The sequence below is a fragment of the Salminus brasiliensis genome, chromosome 4 (genome assembly GCF_030463535.1).
Source record: "Salminus brasiliensis chromosome 4, fSalBra1.hap2, whole genome shotgun sequence".
NCBI classification, from domain to species: domain Eukaryota; kingdom Metazoa; phylum Chordata; class Actinopteri; order Characiformes; family Bryconidae; genus Salminus; species Salminus brasiliensis.
The window spans coordinates 26,385,190-26,405,267 of record NC_132881.1 but is presented as its reverse complement, the minus strand read 5'-3'; the positions used below and the strand labels follow the sequence as shown (position 1 = coordinate 26,405,267).

The 20,078-nt window shown below is 40.6% G+C and overlaps 1 protein-coding gene across 1 annotated transcript; it reads left to right on the top strand.

Moving 5' to 3' along the window:
• The first annotated feature begins 1,196 nt into the window (after positions 1 to 1,196).
• Positions 1,197 to 19,789, top strand: adss2 (adenylosuccinate synthase 2). The gene is made up of 13 exons (XM_072677755.1): positions 1,197 to 1,455; positions 8,894 to 8,996; positions 11,019 to 11,087; positions 11,207 to 11,257; positions 12,043 to 12,109; positions 12,350 to 12,457; positions 12,664 to 12,745; positions 13,645 to 13,771; positions 15,408 to 15,562; positions 16,080 to 16,204; positions 17,643 to 17,740; positions 17,879 to 18,028; positions 18,593 to 19,789. Exons 1-13 carry the CDS (start codon positions 1,321 to 1,323, stop codon positions 18,643 to 18,645), a joined length of 1,323 nt encoding a protein of 440 aa, XP_072533856.1. The 5' UTR covers positions 1,197 to 1,320; the 3' UTR covers positions 18,646 to 19,789.
• Positions 19,790 to 20,078: the final 289 nt, after the last annotated feature.

Sequence of the window (20,078 nt, the reverse complement as noted above, 5' to 3'; positions counted from 1 at the left end):
TACTCTAATTACTACAGGACTTATGCAGGGCCACAGTACAATAATTACTACAGGACTCATGCAGGACTACAGTACAATAAATATTACAGGACCCATGAAGGACTACAATACAATTCTTTGGAATTACTACAGGACTTATGCAGGACCACAGTACAATAAATACTACAGGACTTATGCAGGACTACAGTACAATAAATACTACAGGACCTATGAAGGACTACAGTACAATACTTACTAAAGGACTCATGCAGGACTACAGTACAATAAATATTACAGGACCCATGAAGGATTACAATACAATTCTTTGGAATTACTACAGGACGTATGCAGGACCACAGTACTCTAATTACTACAGGACTTATGCAGGACTACAGTACAATAAATACTACAGAACCACAGTGCAACATTAACCACAGGACTTATGCAGGACCACAGTACAATAATTACTACAGGACTCATGCAGGACTACAGTAAAATAAATACTACAGGACCTATGCAGGACTACAGTACAATAAATACTGCAGGACCTATGCAGGACTACAGTGCACTAATTACTGCAGGACCTATGCAGGACTACAGTACAATAATTACTACCGGACAGAGGTGGGACTACAGTCCAACTCTTTAAAATGATTACAGGACGTCTGCAGGACCACAATACAGTAAATTCTACAGGACAGAGGCCGGACTACAGGTGCTACAATATATACAAAATAATTAGAAACCACACTCCAGTTCACCCCTGCTCAGCTCAGTCCCTCCAGAGAACCACTGCTCCACAGCTCAGTGCTCCAATGCTGGGGGGCTTTATAGTCCTTTAGCCACCGCTTGGCACTGAACATGGTGACCTTAGGTTTTGTGGAGATGCTCCAGAGTGCCCATTCTATTGACTTTGGAGTTTATAGTTGTTGTCATTTGGAAACGTTGTATGTTCATTTTTTCAGTATTTGAGTCTGGCACTTGTTCTTTACATTGAGTCAAAATGCCATGATGAATGGACCAATAGAAATGCTCCAAAATGATTTTAGACTAAACTCTTTTTACACTGAGTTGTAAAGGTCGCAATAGGGAGACATGACAGCGAAGAAGCTGAATTCACGAATTAGACGACGTGTGTCGATACTTCTGGACGTCTGTAGCGTAAAACGTGGGCGTCAGCGGGCTGCAGCCTCTAGGGGCTACACAGCAGGCGGAGGGGGGCGGGGCCTGGCTACGCTGAGCCCCGGTGACCAGCCTCCTCTCGCGCTAAGGCGGCTTCGCGGGCTCACCGTGGCCGGAGCAGCATCGCCGAGAACAGCGAGAGCAGCGGGGGGTGCCGGTATGTCGCAGCAGAGCAGGAGCGTGGATGTCGGTAACAAGGTGACGGTGGTGCTTGGAGCACAGTGGGGCGATGAGGGCAAGGGGAAGGTGGTGGACCTGCTGGCCCAGGACGCTGACATGGTCTGCAGATGTCAGGTAGGTAGTAACGTTAGCTAATGTTATACCCACCATGGGGCTACTGAAGCTGCGGCTGTGGGCACGCCGAGGGTCCGGCTGTTTGACATGAAGTCGTTGTGTGTCTCGGTGAGGGGGTCTCAGACAGAACTGACTGAACTGGCCCGCTAGGCAGCTCTCGACCCGAATGTGTTTGGTAAGGGCTTCATTAGCAGTGTGGCTAATGCTGGGGTGGCTGATGGCTAGCTAGTACCTGATTTTGGTGGCGAAGCTGGTCAACACGACGCTCAAACAGAGCTCAGCCTCGCCAGTTAGTCACCTTGAGGCTTTTAGCCGTCGTGTAGTGTCGATTAAACAGTGCAGCCAGGCAGACAGTGTCGGTGGATATGCTGTCAGTGTCTCTTTGTCTTTGAACGACCTGTGCTAGCTAGCAGTCCCTGCATTTCACTGTTAACTTTGTAGTCTCCCTCTTGGGGGCTTGCTGTCTCAGCCCACTTGGTAGCAAGTTCATTCTCCAGCACACAATCTCCCAGATTCACTCCTAATTCATACAGGTTTATAAATATTGGAGATGTGTGGGCCACAGTGAAATGAAGATGTAGGTGAGTCGTTTTCTCTCAAGCAAAGGGAAACAGCCAGATTAGTCAGTGCTTTACATTCATCACGAGTTAGCCCAGCATTCATGTGAGTGGATTAATCCAGTGGGTCCCAACCCTGGTCCTGTAGGACCCACCCCCTCCCCTCTCCCCTCTCTCCTCTCCCCTCCTGCACATTGTAGTGGTCCTCTGCTCTAACACTCCACCTTCAATTTAGGAAGGAGCTGTTAATGATCTGACTAGATGGATCAGGTGTGTTAGGAGCAGGGTAAATACTAAAATATGCAGGACAGGGGGTCTTACAGGACCAGGGTTGGGAACCATTGCATTAATAAATCCCAGTCTCTGGACTAAATCTGAAATTGTAGTCATATTTAATATCACTACACTCTAATCAGTACAATAAAACACTTGAGACCTTCATATTTATATATATATATATATATATATATATATGTGTGTATATAAATATATGTGTATATATATATATATATATATATATATATATATATATATATATATATATATATAAATGTATGTGTGTGTATATGTATGTATGTATGTATGTATGTGTGTGTGTGTGTGTGTGTGTGTGTGTGTGTGTATGTATGTATGTATAAATAGATATATAGATAGATACTCCACACAGTTAGTTGATTCCCCTGTTCAAACACACCCAGGAAGCCTGACAAATAACATGGCTATTAACAGTAAGCCACTTCATAGAAAGTATGTTGTTAAATGGTGCAGTGAGTGTCATGTTAAATGCTCTCTATCAGTCAGTTAATATGATGTTAATACTATGAAGCTTTTGGGAAACTGGGCTTGTGTGTGTGTGTGTGTGTTTAAGCAGGGAAAGCAGGCAAATTCTGCTTGCACACAGGCCATCTAGGCCCTATGAACGTTTGAAAAAAGGCAGGAAGAGCTTACCAGTTTTAACCAAAGCTAGCCCTTTCCAGGGTTTGCGTGTGCTACCTCATATTTTTCCTAAAAAAAATATGTCATACTTTGCTCTTTTCAGAAGCACCAAACAAAACACCGGCAACTAAGCTGGCGCTAATGTCAGTGTTTGAGGAAGTGGCTGATAGCACAGTATCAGCTTTTTGTCACATGCAGTTATGCCCATGTGGTCATTAAGTTTATCGGCATATAACTGCAGGGTCTGATACAGATGTAGTGATAGAAATTAAATTTAGCCCCGTCTGTTCAGCCTGAGTGCTTTCTAGTGTTCTCTGCCAAGAGACATGACAACTCTGTGGCTCGGGGCAGACCTTCAGTGTTTTTAGGTTCTTTGCATAATGAAGTATCTTACTGATTGCTGTACTCGTTATGAATCACTGTAGCAGATTTAATATTCCGGGCTATTGCGTATGACCTCCGATCATTGAGGAGTAGAGCAGATTTGGTGTCTTCATAAGCATCCCGTAAACAATCCAGAGGATAAACAGAATTCCTTCTCGCGTACAGCTGCTTACTTTATCAGAATGGGACGTTCAGCTTGCTAGTGTTGTTAAGGTTTGCAGAGCTTTGTCAGGTATTTTGCTGGACGTCGAGCTGATCAAATGCGGGTGCTGACTCTTTACAGGTTATGGGTGGTTGAATTATCTTGTTACTCTTCGTAGCTCGGATTTCACATTGTAAGATTTCTGCTCTGTATTGTGCCAAGGCTATGGCTTCTTTAAAATGTGCAGTTTATCTGCAACTTGAATGTAATCCTGTACAGTCATTGTGTTTGTGTGTTTAAGAGAGCGGACGCAGAGGTTGTTCTGCTTTTTATAAAAAAGGCTGCACCAGCAGCATTCTTGGAACTATTTCTGACCGCGACAAATGGTGCTTGAGTGCCTGGGCTGATGGTTACGCTATTGCGCAGGATCTGATGGAGCAACAGACAAGTAAGGCAGCGGTGGCGTTCCAATAGGTTGTTAGTTGGTCACTATTGCTAGGTACACTATTAAAAGTTTAAGACCTTTGAGGAAATTTTGGGAGTTCTTCCATTTGAAACCTCAAAAGGTGATTTGAAGAACCTTCAAGAATAGTTTTTTTAGTGGTGGTTCCACCAAATTTTTCAAATGGAAGAACCCCTAAATGGTCCTCACGTAACTTATAGTTTTAACAGTATCCAAATGGCACTGTAAGACGTTAGATGTATTTGATGATCTGTGTATGTGACTGACAGCTTTCATTGAAGGGCAGATCGGTTTGATCAAGAGGTACCATCACAAGTACATCACTTGTACACATACACGCTCTTTTAGAAGAACCCGACCAGCCATTATGTCCAAATGGAGAACGTTTGGAACAGTAGTCAATATTTTTAGAAATGCAAGCTCTCCCAAAATCTCGAAGAGCAAGACATAAAATCATCCTATCATCATCATAGTGACCATACTTTAGAACAACATCTGATGAACTGCAGGCATCTCTTGCCTTTGCTAAGGTCATTGTTAATGACTTAACTACCAGAACAAATCTAGGCAAGAATGGTAACCATGGCAGAATAGCATGGTAGAAGTTGTTGCTAACCAAGAAGTATAAATGCCTAGCTCAGTATTGCCTAGAAACAACTAAACGAGTTCTAGTCCAATGTTTGAATGGAGTCTTACGACCAGCATGGGCCCTTGTGTGACATCTTTGCAAAGTAGCAACCTCATACCAGCTGTGAAGCATGGTGGTGGTAGTGAAGAATTTTCTAATACAGAACATGTACATTTACCCTTTAATAGATACACTGTCCACTGCAATATGAACATAACTTTCAGGCGTTCAGTAAATTCAAGAGCAGATTAACTAGCAGCCACTTTGCTGTCGCCTGTTGCTATTTTGAATATGTTGAGCAGGCTTTGCTGTAAAGCATCATTTGGATGTGCTCGTAGTCTCACAAGCCAGCCATTGTAGTTATCACCAGTGAATATGGCGAATTTGACGTTTTATGCGTGTGATGTGGGGATGGGGGACAAAACCTATATACAAATGGTAAAAGATAAATAAATACATACATACATACATACTTAAATGATAAACTTATTGTCCCCATATGGTGTGGTGTGGCCAAGAAATATTGGCCTAGGGGGAAAAAACACACCCTTATCCCTTTTGAAGATCAGACCTCCTTAGTTAAAGCAATGCTATGGAGAATTGGCATTTCTCTCTTGTGCTGCCCTTACAGTCAGGGATTATAGTTTGTGCTACTTGCTTTCCTTTCTAATTTTAAAATGCCAATTTCAGAAATGTAACATGTTTTTAAAATCAGCAGTGATCATCCTGTGCTAAACGGTTCATTGTTATCACAGTGTACAGAGCACAATGAAGGATCTCTCTGCTGGTGAGTGGCACATTTTTAACGTGAGTAAAGATTATTTTCAATGTAGGCTATTAATCATTTATTTTTAACAGCTGTGTAATTTTCCATATGAGAAAAGGGAGCCCAGCGCTGTTCCTGTTATTAGGTTGGTGCTGTAAATAAAGTGCAGTGCAAACACATCTGTCGGGCTGCCCTTTTCTATTTTGGGTGTTATTGGTGTAATATATTAAATATAATTAACTATGTTTGCCTGAACTCAATATGTTAGGATATTGAGATCATTAAAGACTGGCTGCAGATGGACATCTCTTGCAGCAGTGTTTTTCCCTGTGCTACAGTGATTTGATCTGCAATCAGTTTACGCACTATTACATACGCCCGTGGTGCTGCCAAAACTGTACACACGGTTATGTTCAACTGGTGAAACTGAAGCTTTACACTACCATCACCATGTTTGAGTGCTGGTTTACTGTTTCTATTGTGAAATGCAGTATTGGCTTTACACACTGACGTTATGGCCACGTTCACATTTTTCATACCTGTGTGGACATGTCAAATCTGATATTATCAGAGCCTTTTCATATGTGGTCCAAGATCAGATATGTATCTGATTCATGGGCATGTGACATGAATGTGAACGGTCAGATCATATTTTATGCGTCTTTTTGTCTGTACCCATGCAGTATCGGCAGGTGAGACATCGTGCATAATTGTATCACTGTGCGCATGCGTGCTGTTTTAGGGACTGATCCGCCCACATTACATACAGATACAGAGCATCTACATTTATGAATGTGAACTGTCAAGATGGCCAAATCCGGTCTCAGCAAAGACTGCTTGTTAAATGTTGTGGCGACTGCATCAGTCTGATTTACTGACTTGTTAGACTAATCAATGATTTGTGTTGTGGATTGATGTGTCGCAAAGACGTACCGTAGGTGCAGGTTCCAGAGAGTCCTGTACAATACCAACCGACAGTGATACAATGATGCCAAGTTAAGTCTAGTATTTCAGTAAAAATACTGATGCTCCATTTCAGATATAGGGTTGCTGTGACATAAAACGAGTCATAACGCGAGTCTATGTGTTAGCACGGGTATTTTATGTTGCAGAATAATGCCCTGAAGTGCATACTATGTGTTTTTAAGGGGTGATGTTTAAAAAACATATTGAAATATTTTCTTAAAATTAAGATTGAGAAATCAAGCACAAACAAACACCTTAAGAATAATCTAAAACTTGATCGATAAAAAAAAGATAATTAAAATGATAATTAATCATCAGTACTTTAAAGAATGCTTATGAGCTGCATGTTATATTACAAGGAGATCAGAATATGCCTGTATGTAGTATGTGTAAATGTGGAACATAAATAATAATAATATAATTAAAATAAGATTCCTATTTTTGTTTTGTGTGTGTGTGTGTGTGTGTGTGTGTGTGTGTGTGTGTGTGTGTGTGTGTGTGTGTGTGTGGAGGGAGGGACACAAATGGGAATCAGAGAGAGAGAGACACACACACACTGACAGTTTTTTGTAATGTCGTTTTTGTAAACCGCTTGAAATGCAGCGATAAAGATGAAGTGTAGACATCAGCTTAAATTCAAGGGCATTAACAACAGTATTACTTTAATTAACTGTTGGAATCTCAGCCATTTCTTTACATAGTGGTTTCATTTTCACAGGCTCAGAAGTAATTACAAGTGAATGCTGCAGAACAGATAGGATGGTGTTTCACAATACAGGTGGGTTATGACCAAAAACATATTGTGAAAAGCAAGTGGAAGAAGTGGAAGTCTGGAGTCAGTAACCTGACCTCAACCCAACTGAACATGTTTCTCGCTTCCTAACGACTGAAAACTGAAGGCAGAAAGAAAGAAAAGGCCTGGCGAAGCATCTCAAGAGAGACAACTCAGCATTTGGTGTTGTCTGAGCTCCAGACTTGAAGCAGTCTTTGACAGCGAAGGATTTGCATCCAAGTGTTAAAAATGCTCCTTATATTTATAATTACATCAGTTTGTCCAGTTACTTTTACGCCTGTGAAAAGTTAGAGACTATGATTGAAGTAGTAGTGTTTTAAAAGGGGTCTACAGTTGGAATAATCTACTTAGTGTCGGCTTTTTCTAGCAGCTGAGAGTCTTGTGTGTATTTTTCAATTAAACTATTCCTTATAAGACATTGTGTTTTCTATAGCTGCCTATATTACAGTCTTGGTTGGACTTTAAGTAATGGTAATGTAATAAGCTCTGTTCAGGCTTCTATCATAATGCCAATGTTGGAGGTCTCAAAGCGGTAGATTTAGTCTAGTTTAGAAGGGTCCAAACATCAGAATCTATTCAGTGTAAAGCGTTCCTGTAACACAACACTGCATTGGTAATGCTAAACGTACCATATGGCTCTTCTGGGTCCTATGGGTACGAGCACATCGTAAATGCATCTAAAAAGGACAGGCATCTCATTGGACTCGGCCAGAAATAGCTTGGCCCTTCTCCTTGCTGGGTAAAGTAAAAGCACACATATGGACTGATTTATTTGGTGTGCTCGGTGAGACCCCCTCTCATGTCTTCTGCAGTCCATGCTGACGGGGTGGCGGGGGGGTGCACGCTGAAAGCTGACGCACAAGGATACTCGATATCCACGTGTGGTGATGGTTTGCATGCCAAGAGCGTATACATAATCTATGTTTACCCTGCTCTTTAGGCACATACTGTGTGCATACAAGATATGAAAAGGCTCAACACCTACTTTCCTAACTGTCTTGGCAGTGGGTGGGGTGACTGGAAAAGACATTCTATTCTGATGGTAGTGCTGATATTGTGGCTCACAAAGCGCATAATAAAGAGTTAACAGATATTTCCAAGAAGATTAGAGCTTTCCGTTTCTGGATTAAATTCAGTAGCATAAGACGAATAGCTTTCTGCTGTCACGTCCATAGTCTCTCAAATGCATTGACCTTTTTCTTTTTGCTGCGTGTCTGTGTAAGATTTATACCAGGGGAAACCTATTGTTCGTTAAGGCCCACACTAAACGCTTGGGAACATTTTCTCCCTATCAAAGCGTACACCTGTTTTCGTAACTCAGGATGACGCAGTGCACAAACAGCTCACCCAACTCTCGTGCCAGCGGGTCATAAATCTTTTATTCAGTTTCATTATGTCCTTGACATACAAACACCCTTCAGTCAAGTTTAATGAATGTTTTCTATGAGAATCTGGAAGCTATTAAAGCAGAATTCTTCCTGGTATCAGTCCCAAGCAATTAGAAAGTGTCAGCCATCTCATCTGCAGCTTACCACCATTGTTTTTACTCATATACTATAAATGATGTTACAGTTTGGTGATTTGGGAAAGACTTGAGGAAGAAGTGACTGTTTAGCTGTAGAAGAAAATCTTGCAGCTTTATGCAGAAAACGATCTAAGATTTATTGAGCGGCTGCTAAATGTAGGGCTGGACAAAGTCATTAGGTAAGGAAAAACAATCTGTGTGTGTGCAGTTTGTTGGGACCCTGCTTAGGAAGTTTTGCATTAATGAAAGCTTTCTTTTTATTGATTCTGTCTGTGTAGGGAGGCAACAATGCAGGACACACAGTCGTGGTGGACTCCGTAGAGTACGACTTTCACCTTCTACCTAGTGGCATCATCAACCCCAAGGTCACTGCCTTTATTGGTGAGTATTTGGACTTCAGTGTAAAGCAAGTAATATTGAATTGTGAGATTTTTATTTTTATTATAATAGAAATTACTGGAGTGGCTCTGTGACTTAAACCTAATTTGATTCTTTCATCTCAGTAACTTTTCAAGAAAGGTTGATGTAGTGTAGTGGATAACAACATTGCCCTTCCTGTGGCAGACTAGAGTTTAATACCCCTGCTTTAATACACAGCACACTACATCAATAAGGCTACATTCACACAGCAGGGAAAGTGTCCCAAATCCAGTGTAGTTCTTTAGGCTGTCTGCACAATCTTTTAATGTGATCTCTATTCGACATGCGTCTGTACAGTTCATGCTCCTAAACTGATGCGCAATAGCAAAAAAGAGCAGTGCTTCACATGAGGTTTCGGTTGAATGTTTTTCAGCATGACTGGTGCTATCAGGGAGTTCCAGTTATCGTGCTCATCACTGAGAATGCACTCGAGCTTGCTGTAAAAACGGGCACGTTATTCTGCAGCCACTTCTTTGGTTCAATTCAAACTCTGTTGTGAAGCTCTGATAAAGCGGGTGTGTCAGGTACTTGTTGTAAGGTTGTGAAGTAAGACGTTAGCTAACATAAGAGCCTTACAAACCCCATAATGCTCTTCACCGGAGCTTTATAACAAAGTTATTTCTCTCGTTAAGGATGTTCTTTTGTTTAGCGTACGTGTGGACACTTGGGTGTATGTGGATGAAAAACACCTCATAGACACAGGTCCTTCTTTGGACTTAATAAACAAAGCTGCCCCCCCATTATTTATTGAAAAATGAAGAAGAAATGAGGCTCCTGGGTTCCCCTACAGTTGGGGAGTGCAATTCACTTTTACGCCACTGTCATAAAAACAAACCGTACTGTCTGTCCGGAAAATCTCTTTTAACTCTTTTGCGGGTTTGCGTCTGTATTCCCTGCACGGCTGTTTAGCACTGTACTGTAAGACATAGTAACAGCTGGACCAAAGCCAGCTCCTCAGACTAGCCTAGCCCGCTGTGAGATTTATCTGCAGGCGCCTTATTTTGCTAATGGCTCCCCAACACATGTGTCAGCAACTGCATCTGAGAAGTAATGATGTGATGCACTGTAAACCACTTTTCCTTTATATAGTCCATGCATTTGACCAAAGCAATGCATGAAAAAGGTTTTAGCTGAATCCAGACAGCACTTAGCAGCTCTAATTTGAGCAGATGGCCCATGAGAGACTACAGATGTAAACATATTCTGCAGGGCCTTCTGCTCCATCAGAACCTCCTTCTAAACAACCAGTATGGTGGTGATGCTCAGTGTATACACAGTCCTTCCTATACAGTACAGTTTTTCCACCTACAGGAATAAAAGCATGTGTCTGCTAGGGCTGCGTGATATGGACAACCTGCTAGTAGTGGTGGCGGAAAAGGTTCAGAGGTGCATCCATAATAGATACAATGCTTGTACTTTTTACTCAAGTAATATTTTACCAAAAAAAAAAGGATTTACGCTTTTACACAATTACTGGAATTGGTTGATGTTAATGTAACAAGTTAAGCTTGTATTGTTTTGCCCAAAACAACCGATTTATTTATTTAGATTTATTCATTTTATTTATTTATTGGTTGGTTGGTTACAGGAATACAGTAATTTATCATGATTACAGTTGCAATAGCACTCAACTGGAGGGTTCATTTGCATGCATAAATATCTAGAAAATCTTGGCCATTCTTGTAGTTTGTTTAGTGTGTAACATAAATAAATTGGCCTTAAAGTTGTCAAATTATTATGATAAATGGACCAATAGAAATGGCCCAAAATTAACATTAATTATTAATTATTACAGTTGCACACATAATTAAGCATTTTCACGCATTGATAGTTATGGACGGTTTCTGCGATATCAGTATTGTTTATATTCAACCTCTATTGTTAAAATGACTAACACATGCTCTATTACGCAGCCCCAGTGTCTAGCCATGTTATCTGCTGCTTTGCTATGTTTGCTATGAGAACTGTTGTTCATTGCCCCAGGTAATGGAGTAGTAATTCACCTCCCTGGCCTCTTCGAGGAGGCTGAGAAGAATGTGCGCAAGGGGAAAGGTGTGTGAGTATTTACATAACAGAAAAAGACTGAAGCTTGTTTTCTGCTGCTAGGCTTGTCTATGTGCTCAGGCGTGTGTCTTAAGAAAGCTAAGAAAAGTGTGTGTTTCTCCCTTCAGGTTTAGAGGGCTGGGAAAAGAGGCTTGTCATCTCTGACCGTGCCCACATTGGTAGGAGAATTGTTTTTTTGTTTCTTCTTTAAATGTGTCTGTATAACAGCTATAGCTGGTTTTAGATCTGCCATGTGACTCAGACCTATCTTCAGGAAACAAGACGCCAATAGGCCTCTTGTCATGTCTGTTGTGGCCAGGATGTTTGAGAGCAGAGGACAAATGATCAAGAAGCATTAAGTGCCTGTTTCTGTGTTAATTTCTTTGTTTTCAATTAACTTTTGGAATTTAAGTGAGTAATTTAGTCAGTTTATGTAATATAATATTTAGTATTATGTTTGTGCTATTCAGTCATTCCTTCTTTATTTTTATTATTATTATTATTATTATTATTGTTTTATTTAAATATTATAAAAAAAAAAAACTACTTATATATTACACCTGAAGAGTACCATTTATTTAATTCACACTATGCATGTGGTCAGTTGTATATGGTCAGTCTCCAACATATCCAGCTGCCATTTTCATAGCGTGTTAGAACATGCCAGCTGCGCTACATTGTGTAAGCATATGATGATGATCGGACCAATAGAAAGATTCCACGTTTACTTGTAATAAATTGTTGGTACATTTAGTATTGGTGCTGTTGAAGTTTTGTGCTACTGCCATAGTTAAGAGGTTGGTGTAATGAATGACCTTGGGAACAATGTGATCAACTAAAGCCAAACAGCATTGTAGTAGTTGTTAGAATAACCTCTGTGAGCATGTTGTCTTTAGGCTGTGAGATTTCATGCCTTCTAGTACAGAAATACCCAATTTCATTGTCCACTACTCTCTGTCTGCAGTGTTTGATTTCCATCAAGCCGTGGACGGAGTTCAGGAGCAAGAGAGGCAGCAGCAAGCTGGCAAAAAGTAAACACTCTGTTTCTCATGACCACACACGGGGAAAAGGCTGTGGATCCTTATAGTTTAGGCTATAGGCTTTAGTTATGTTTTATATGTTGTGTCTGTGTAATTATTATTTTTAGCTATTAAAATATTCAGTTCATCTTGAGGACTTCTGGAGACACCCTGTCTTGTCTTGCCCCATAATGTACAAATTTGGGAATTTGTGTTTGTTAGTGTTAACCCTATATTTTGCTCTCTTTCCAGTTTAGGAACAACAAAAAAGGGCATTGGCCCAGTGTACTCAGCCAAGGCTGCCAGGAGCGGCCTCAGAATATGTGACCTTTTGTCTGACTTTCAGGAGTTCTCTGAGAGGTGAGGCCTGAACATTGTTTAACTCTGTCATACGCCTATTCAGAAGCATTTGTTATAAATGCAGCTATTAATCCAGTGTGACAACGACATTCTGTTGGCTAAAATATGCCAGTATGTTGAGCTGACAACACAGACATGTTGTAAAATGCATTGTTGTTCCTTTACGGTTTATTTCTGATGTATTTTTTTTTTTTTGTCTTTAACAGGTATAAAAATTTAGCCTTGCAGTACAAGTCTATGTACCCGTCATTGGAAATGGATATTAATGGGGAACTGGAGAAGCTTGAGGTGAGTTAGGGATCTCAGTTGCGCGAAAGTGTGAAGCTTCCAAGTGCCTGTGCCACACTAAATATGTGGCAGAATAAGGGCCAAATGCCCTTTTTGAATTTTTAACACACACTGCTAACATAAACTGATCAGCCATAACACAACAAAGGGTGGAGATATTAGGCAGCAAGTGAACAGTCATTTCTTGAAGGTGACGTGTTGAAAGCAGAAAAAAGTGGTCAAGTAAATAAATCTGAGCCACTTTGACAAGGGCCAAATAATAATGGCTAGATGACTGGGTCAGACTATTTCCAAAACGGCAAGTCTTCCCAGTTTGCATTGTTCAGTACCTACCAAATATGGTTCAAGACAGAAAACGCCTGTGAACCGGCGACAAGCCCATGGGTACCTAAGGCTCCTTGGTGCAATCCATGGAGGCCTCTCCTCACAAATTACATGACTTAAAGGATCTGCTGCTTAATGTCTTATTGTCAGATGCTACAGGACACCTTTAGAGGTCTTGTGGAGTCCATACTCAATATTAGGCAGGAGGTGTTAATGTTATGGCTGATCTGTAAATATCTAATCAGATAACACATACCATAACATAGCATAGTACGTAATAATTAAGTGAATTTACACAGAGGATACAGCCTATACATTGAGAAGGTGTGATGTCTATTAGGCTGTCTCAGCTGTACTTAGCTTTGGCACCCCACCCTGCACAGCAATAACCTTTCATTTTCAGTCTGTGAGGCTTCCTTAATTCCTGAACAGGTTGGACAATTGTAATGGAAATGAATCAAATGTGGGGTGAAAAACCGTTTGACCCCAAAAGAGCTACAGAGGGTCAAATTTGCATACTGTTGGTAATGTGCAAGTGTTATGCGAGTTGTCTGAGAGTATGTTTCTGCTATTAGGCATACGTGGACAGGATAAAGCCTATGGTGAGAGACGGGGTGTTCTATATGTATGAAGCTCTGCACGGGCCTCCTAAAACGATTCTGGTGGAAGGTGCCAACGCTGCTCTGCTGGACATTGACTTTGGTGAGTGACCTAGACTGATACTACAGCTTAACTCTGTAGCAACACGTGAAGGACGATGAGTAGAGTATGTTCCATTTATGTCCAAATGCAAATGAAACACCTTCAGTATACTAACTAATTGATGCCCTTTTAAAAGCTGCTTGCTGGGAAGTCCCCCTGCTTTAGCTGGTGAGTTCATCAGAGACCAACGTTTAGATGTGAGTGATGCATCTAGAGATTCAAACCCGTACACACGGACGCACACGCACCCTCCCACCCAGTGGAACCCGTTTGTGCCGTCACTACGCATGTTTGCCTTGAACACTGTTCACCTTTACCACATTTGCCCTTTGTTGTTTCTTAAATGTATGTTTAAACAGGACAGGTTGCTATGTGATGAAAGGGTTTGAGGTTTCCAAATGAATTAAAAAGCTTAGAAACCGCTTAAGCATTGTAATTAAGCAGGCATGTATAGTTGATGAGGGTTGGTCAAGATTGTTACGTTGCTATGTTTGCAAGGCTTTGTTAAAGTTCAAGAATTTCTTTGAAAGGTCTGTAACTATGCATTAGAAAATGACTGCGTCAATACAGGTCCTTACAAAACCGTTATACCTGTTGCTACACGTCACAAGGTTTGCACAGGTCTGTTAAAATGAAGCAAAAAAGTCTAGTCAAGTTTTTACTGACATGTCATCTTAAATTCAGTCTTGTCAGATATATATATACAAAATAAATAAAATATCCATAAAATAACATAATTATGTAATAATAATTAAACTGCCTGAGCAACATTTCACGTGTTTAATGCATTCTAGCTAGCAACATACTGACTGCAGCACTTGACCAATTAGCACAATTTCAAACGTGTATTACAAGAAGATCTAGAAGATAGGCAGTATGGTGATTAAAGCAGTTGAAATGCATTTAAGATTGGGCACAAACAAAGAGTCCTCAAAAAAAGATTTCACTATTCATCAAGTCTGTGTTCACTGCAGGCCTAGGTTGCCAGACGCTAGCTCAGAGGCCCAGTCCGCCACAAAAGTTACAGCTTCAGCACCACTTTACTATTTAACTGCAGTACATTTCTACCTGATCTATCTATCTGATAATGGATATATAGTCATTTAGATGTGACCAGTGCACAACAGCTGTTTTCACATATGAACTTTGGAAAATATCCAGAGAATCAAGACATTTTCCGGAGTTGCCTTTTCACACATGATGCTCTCCCACGACAGCAAAAGTTTCGTCAAGGGGCGGTGTCTGAGTAGTGCGGTTACGCAGGCATTGCATTATGCAAAACGAATTCCGTGGAAATATCGTAGGATCTTGGTTTCTCGCCAGTTGCATGAGAAATGTCCTCAACACGCCCCCTGGGCTCATTCAGACGGTTTGGCAGCATAAAGTCCGGGTAATATTTTCTACTGATCCAAATATTTGCGCTCACACATGCAGCCCCATTTGGGCAATGCCAGGAAAAGTTCTGGGTTACCATGCATGTCTGAAAGAGGCTTCTAATCCCCAAAAGTAGTAAAAAACAATTGCATATCCATGACCTCAGTCAGAGTTTAATGGGTTAGCTGGAAAATATGCTCCTATATCTTGGCCCGACACTCGCCTGCAGACTCCTTGCTCTAATACAGTTCTGTCATTTCAGGAACGTACCCTTTCGTAACCTCGTCCAACTGCACGGTGGGTGGGGTGTGTACAGGTCTAGGCATGCCCCCCCAGAATGTGGGAGAGGTCTATGGCGTTGTCAAGGCCTACACCACTCGAGTGGGCATCGGTGCCTTTCCTTCTGAACAGAACAATGTAAGCAACTTTTTTATTTTTTTTCCTCTCTCTCTTAATGTGTCACTTGGTCTGATGTGAGTGAGACAGTATGTATTACAGTGTGAGTAGTGCTTCAGTTACATACATAAGCTTAGTTACTGAGCACAGCATTGTCAGTAATGTTTATATGAGGGTACATATGAAATTAGGCTAGAAGAAGCAACACTTTGTCTCACACAAAGTTACAAGTCTGATATTGTGGTGTGCATTAAGTTCCTGTCTGGCTTTCTGTGCTGCACAACATCAGTGGAGCACAGACACGGTCTTAAATAAATGACCTTGTGTGTGTGTGTCTGACCATGTCTACCATACTGTTACTGTGTGCAGTTACTTAAGCTCCGGTGGCTGCAGCTGTTCTGTAATTGGGCGTGATTTTCCCCTGCAGTTTTATGAGAAGTTGTTCTTCATTGTGTAATGTAATTCGACAGTGGTAATAGCAGTGTTTAACAACTCCGTCTGTTTTAATTTTCACAATAGTTTAACTCTCTCGTTTAAGGAAATTGGGGAGCTGCTTCAGACGAGAGGGAAGGAGGTGGGTGTGACCACCGGCCGCAAGAGGAGATGCGGCTGGTTGGACCTGGTGCTCGTCAAGTATGCCCACATGATTAATGGCTTCACAGCGTGAGTCCCCATCTCATTGTCTTTACAGTTGTGGGTAGAGGTGTGAAAGAACAGTGAAACTGTGCTAAAGTGAAAGGATGGCTGTGGTGTCAGTAGCACAATTAAAAGTACGGAGCTAAAAAATATACCTGAGTGAAGGTAATCCACAGACACCCACACACTGAGGTGTGTCAATAGTTTAACTTAAAACATTAAATCTAAAATCTACTTTTTATAGATTATTATTATATTAGTTACATTAAAGCAACTTTAAGTACTTTATTGTCAGGTATAACCAGATTACACTCATCTTAAGGCTATTCTATGTGTTGCAGTCCTTCTCCTGAGACAAATTACTATAGTTATTATTCATTTAATTTTATAGCCACATAAATGTGTGGGAAGTCTGGCAAGGGAAAAATGAAAGGAAAAATATAACCTTGGAATTTATGTTGAATAAGAGTACACACCTTCAGATCCAACAGTACCTTCAGTACAGATATTCTTTAATAACACTTAAGTGCAGTTACTTAAGCATTGTGGTTGGTTTTAGTGCTTCTCTGAATTTGGTCAGATATTGCACATTTTCATTACTCTACAGTTTTCACACCTTATTGACTCAGCAGTATATACAACAATCATCTATAAAATGGACACCACATCCTTGTTTCTGCATCTATTGTCCATTACATCAGCTCCACTTCACATGTAGGCGCACTTTGTAGTTCTGTAATTACAGACTGTAGTCCATCTGTCTCGCTGCAAACTTTGTTAGCCTCCTTTTTCTTTGTTCTTCTGTGGACAGGACCCTTCCTAGTTGGCCCACCTTGTAGATGTAAAGTCGGAGAGACATCTCTTACTGCGCAGTTTGTATTGGTCATCCTTTAGTCCTTAATCAGTGGTCACAGGACGCTGTTGGCTAGATATTTCTGGTTGGTGGACTGTTCTTAGTACTGTTCATCAGTGAAACTGAGGTGTTTAAAAACTCCAGCAGCACTGCTGTGTCTGATCCACTTGTACCAGCACAACATACACTATCACGCCGCCACCTTGTCAGTGTCACTGCAGTGCTGAGAATGACCCACCACCCAAATGCTACCTGCTCTGTGGCGGTCCTGTGGGGTCCTGACCATTGAAGAACAGCGTGATGGAGTACGGTCTGTAATTGTAGAACTACAGAGTGCTCCTATATGGTCAGTTGAGCTGATAAAATTGTCAATAAGCGTAGAAACAAGGAGGTGGTGTTAATGTTAGGGCTGAGTAGTGTATTTAGTTGAGCATTTTTCGTGTAAAATTGCCTTAACTAATGTAAAGACGTTCACAAATGAAGAATGGATGGTAGTGTTTAAGTTTTGCTTAATTGCATTTTTTTTTTTTTTTATGAGGACAATGTTGTTTAGACAGAAATAAGATTTCACATGAAGTGCCTTATTCTGCCATCCATATTTATTCTCTTTAGCTTAGCTCTAACCAAATTGGACATCTTGGACGTCTTCCCTGAGATCAAAGTTGGTGTGGCATACAAGGTGGACTCTGAATCCATACCACATTTTCCAGGTGAATATTCAAACGCCTTTAACCTGAACATATATGATGTTATTTAGTATCACATTTAAAAAAAAAAAAAGGAAATATCTACAACTTTTTTTGAAATTGTTGAAGAAAAAGAGAAATCTTAAAGAGCCTTTTTTTCAGCAAATCAGGAGGTGTTACAGAGGGTTGAGGTCCAGTATGAGACGTTGCCTGGCTGGAACAGTGACACTTCAGCTGCTAGGACCTTTGAGGAGCTTCCAGAAAACGCACAGAAATATGTTCGCTTTATCGAGGAGCACCTCGGGATACCTGGTAAGAGACTTGACTTCCTCTGCTTTCATCCTTTAGAACATTTAGTATTTGAATGTCTTTACTCGTTACCCTTAACAGTTGAAGATGATGTAGTCTCACGAGCCAGACTACTGACCTCTGCCAGAAAGGCTGGCGGGTTTCTTCGATTAACATGGCCAAGAGCAGCCTAGTTTAACAAGACTGGCTCATTTGCAAAATGACCAACCACAGATAGCTGTCAAAACTGTGCTACAAATAAAAAAAGACCTGCATGAAACGAAGTGTCCCTGTTGACAAATGTGAGGATATCTCCCTTACTGCTACTCACTGTAACTGTTGAGGAGCCTGTAAAGACAGGACGTCATGATGTAAACAACCGTGATTTACCGGTGATCAGCATTTAGTTGAAGAAGTGCTTGGTTCCTATTGGTCTGATGCACTAAATTGTATACAAACTGAAAGACGTGACCATTTTAAGTGTGCAGTAGATATCGACTGGTGCATCTGAGACTAAAGATCCAGTGACTGGACTAGAGTGTTTAAGTGTTTAAGGTCTACAGCCATGTATTTTTTCATCTTTTCCAGTGAAATGGATTGGCGTCGGAAAGTCGCGAGAATCTATGATCCAGCTGTTCTAAGGGAACAGCCAGGCTGCTTATTCTCCCGTTCCTCCACAGTGTGCAGGGCTTATTGAGGGGCTTGCTGATTCAGGACCAGAGTCCTGCTTCTTACCTCTCTACTCACTGCAGTTTCCTGCTGGCAGAAGAAAACAACAGGTTCTTTCTTCTTCATCATTCAATCTCGTAATCAAGAACTGTCTCAGCGCTTTTTCCATGGAGGTTTGTGTCAACTGTTAAAACTAAGTTTCTTGATGAACTTTTAGGGGTTCTTCAATTTGAAACTGTGGTGGAACCTCTTTAGGGGTTTTGAGGAACCCTTTTCATCTAAAAACGGTTTCTAAAAAGCCCCTTAAGAGGTTCCTCCACAGTTTCACCATAGCAGAAAGTCAATAGGGAGAGGAGCCTTTTCACTCTCTTCCTCTCTCACTAGTAACCAGTGGTCATTCCCACATAGTGCTTGCTGAAACAGACATTCACGTGTCCTTATGGACCTGCTTTGTCTTCTGTTCTTGTTGCAGTGATTACAATCTGATTTTAGTGAGCTTTTAGAGCAGCATCAAGCTCAGAACCTCCATCTTTGTGTGCCATTTATTGTCAGTTTCGTCAAGCTTCATTCATTGAAGCTTTTTTAGGTTTTAAGCCATTGTTAGAATGTGTGCATACTTCAAGTTGGTTAACGTAGACCCTGGTGTTTTACCTATTTGCATTAACTGTTAGCATTTTTATATGCAAAAATACCACACCTTTATCTGGGCCAGTGTAAATGTCTATATTATTAGAAGAAATGTCTCCAGGACATTTAATATCTGGATTAAAATTTTATGATTTTTAACAGGGGTTAAAATCTTTTCTGAACCAGAGATTTGTATTCATGCGCCACTTAACGGTTTGGTTCATATACTGTTTCTGTTAAACTATTAGAATGTAATTCACATGTGTTTGATAGTAGCTTTTTCATAATTCTCAGTGTATTTCCAGTGTAGATTTACACATTGCATTGTTGGTTTGGTTGTCCTTGTTCATGTACTGTTGAATGACCATAGATCTAATGTGTCATAATGTCATAATTTAATCATAATGTATTTTTTTTAAGTTTAAATACATTATGATTTGGTCACATTATGACTGACATTGTACAAATTAAAAAGATGGAAACTGAGAATTGAATTATTTTATTTATTTTACATTGGATGTCAAGTATAATTTAATTAAAATGCCTAATATAAAAATCCCCTTCTACTAAAAGCATATAAACTTCTCAGAAAGTCTAAATATTAGTGTTGCACATCTACGACAGCAATGGCAGGTCAGTTGTCAGGCCAGCTTTTGATGGTATGACTTGAAAGTATTTTCAAAGTTGAGAAATTCTATGTGGCTCAAGTTAGTTTAGTCTCAGGTTCCTCTGGTGATCATAGGTGTGTGTAATTCGCATATGCTGTAGATGGTTGACA

Bases quoted from the DNA above. Each gene is read 5' to 3' on its own strand.
- adss2 (XM_072677755.1), top strand. From the start codon at position 1,321: ATGTCGCAGCAGAGCAGGAGCGTGGATGTCGGTAACAAGGTGACGGTG. The intron at 12,110-12,349 runs GTAAACACTCTG...CTCTCTTTCCAG, and splicing joins CAGCAGCAAGCTGGCAAAAA to TTTAGGAACAACAAAAAAGG. The intron at 13,772-15,407 runs GTGAGTGACCTA...CTGTCATTTCAG, and splicing joins TCTGCTGGACATTGACTTTG to GAACGTACCCTTTCGTAACC.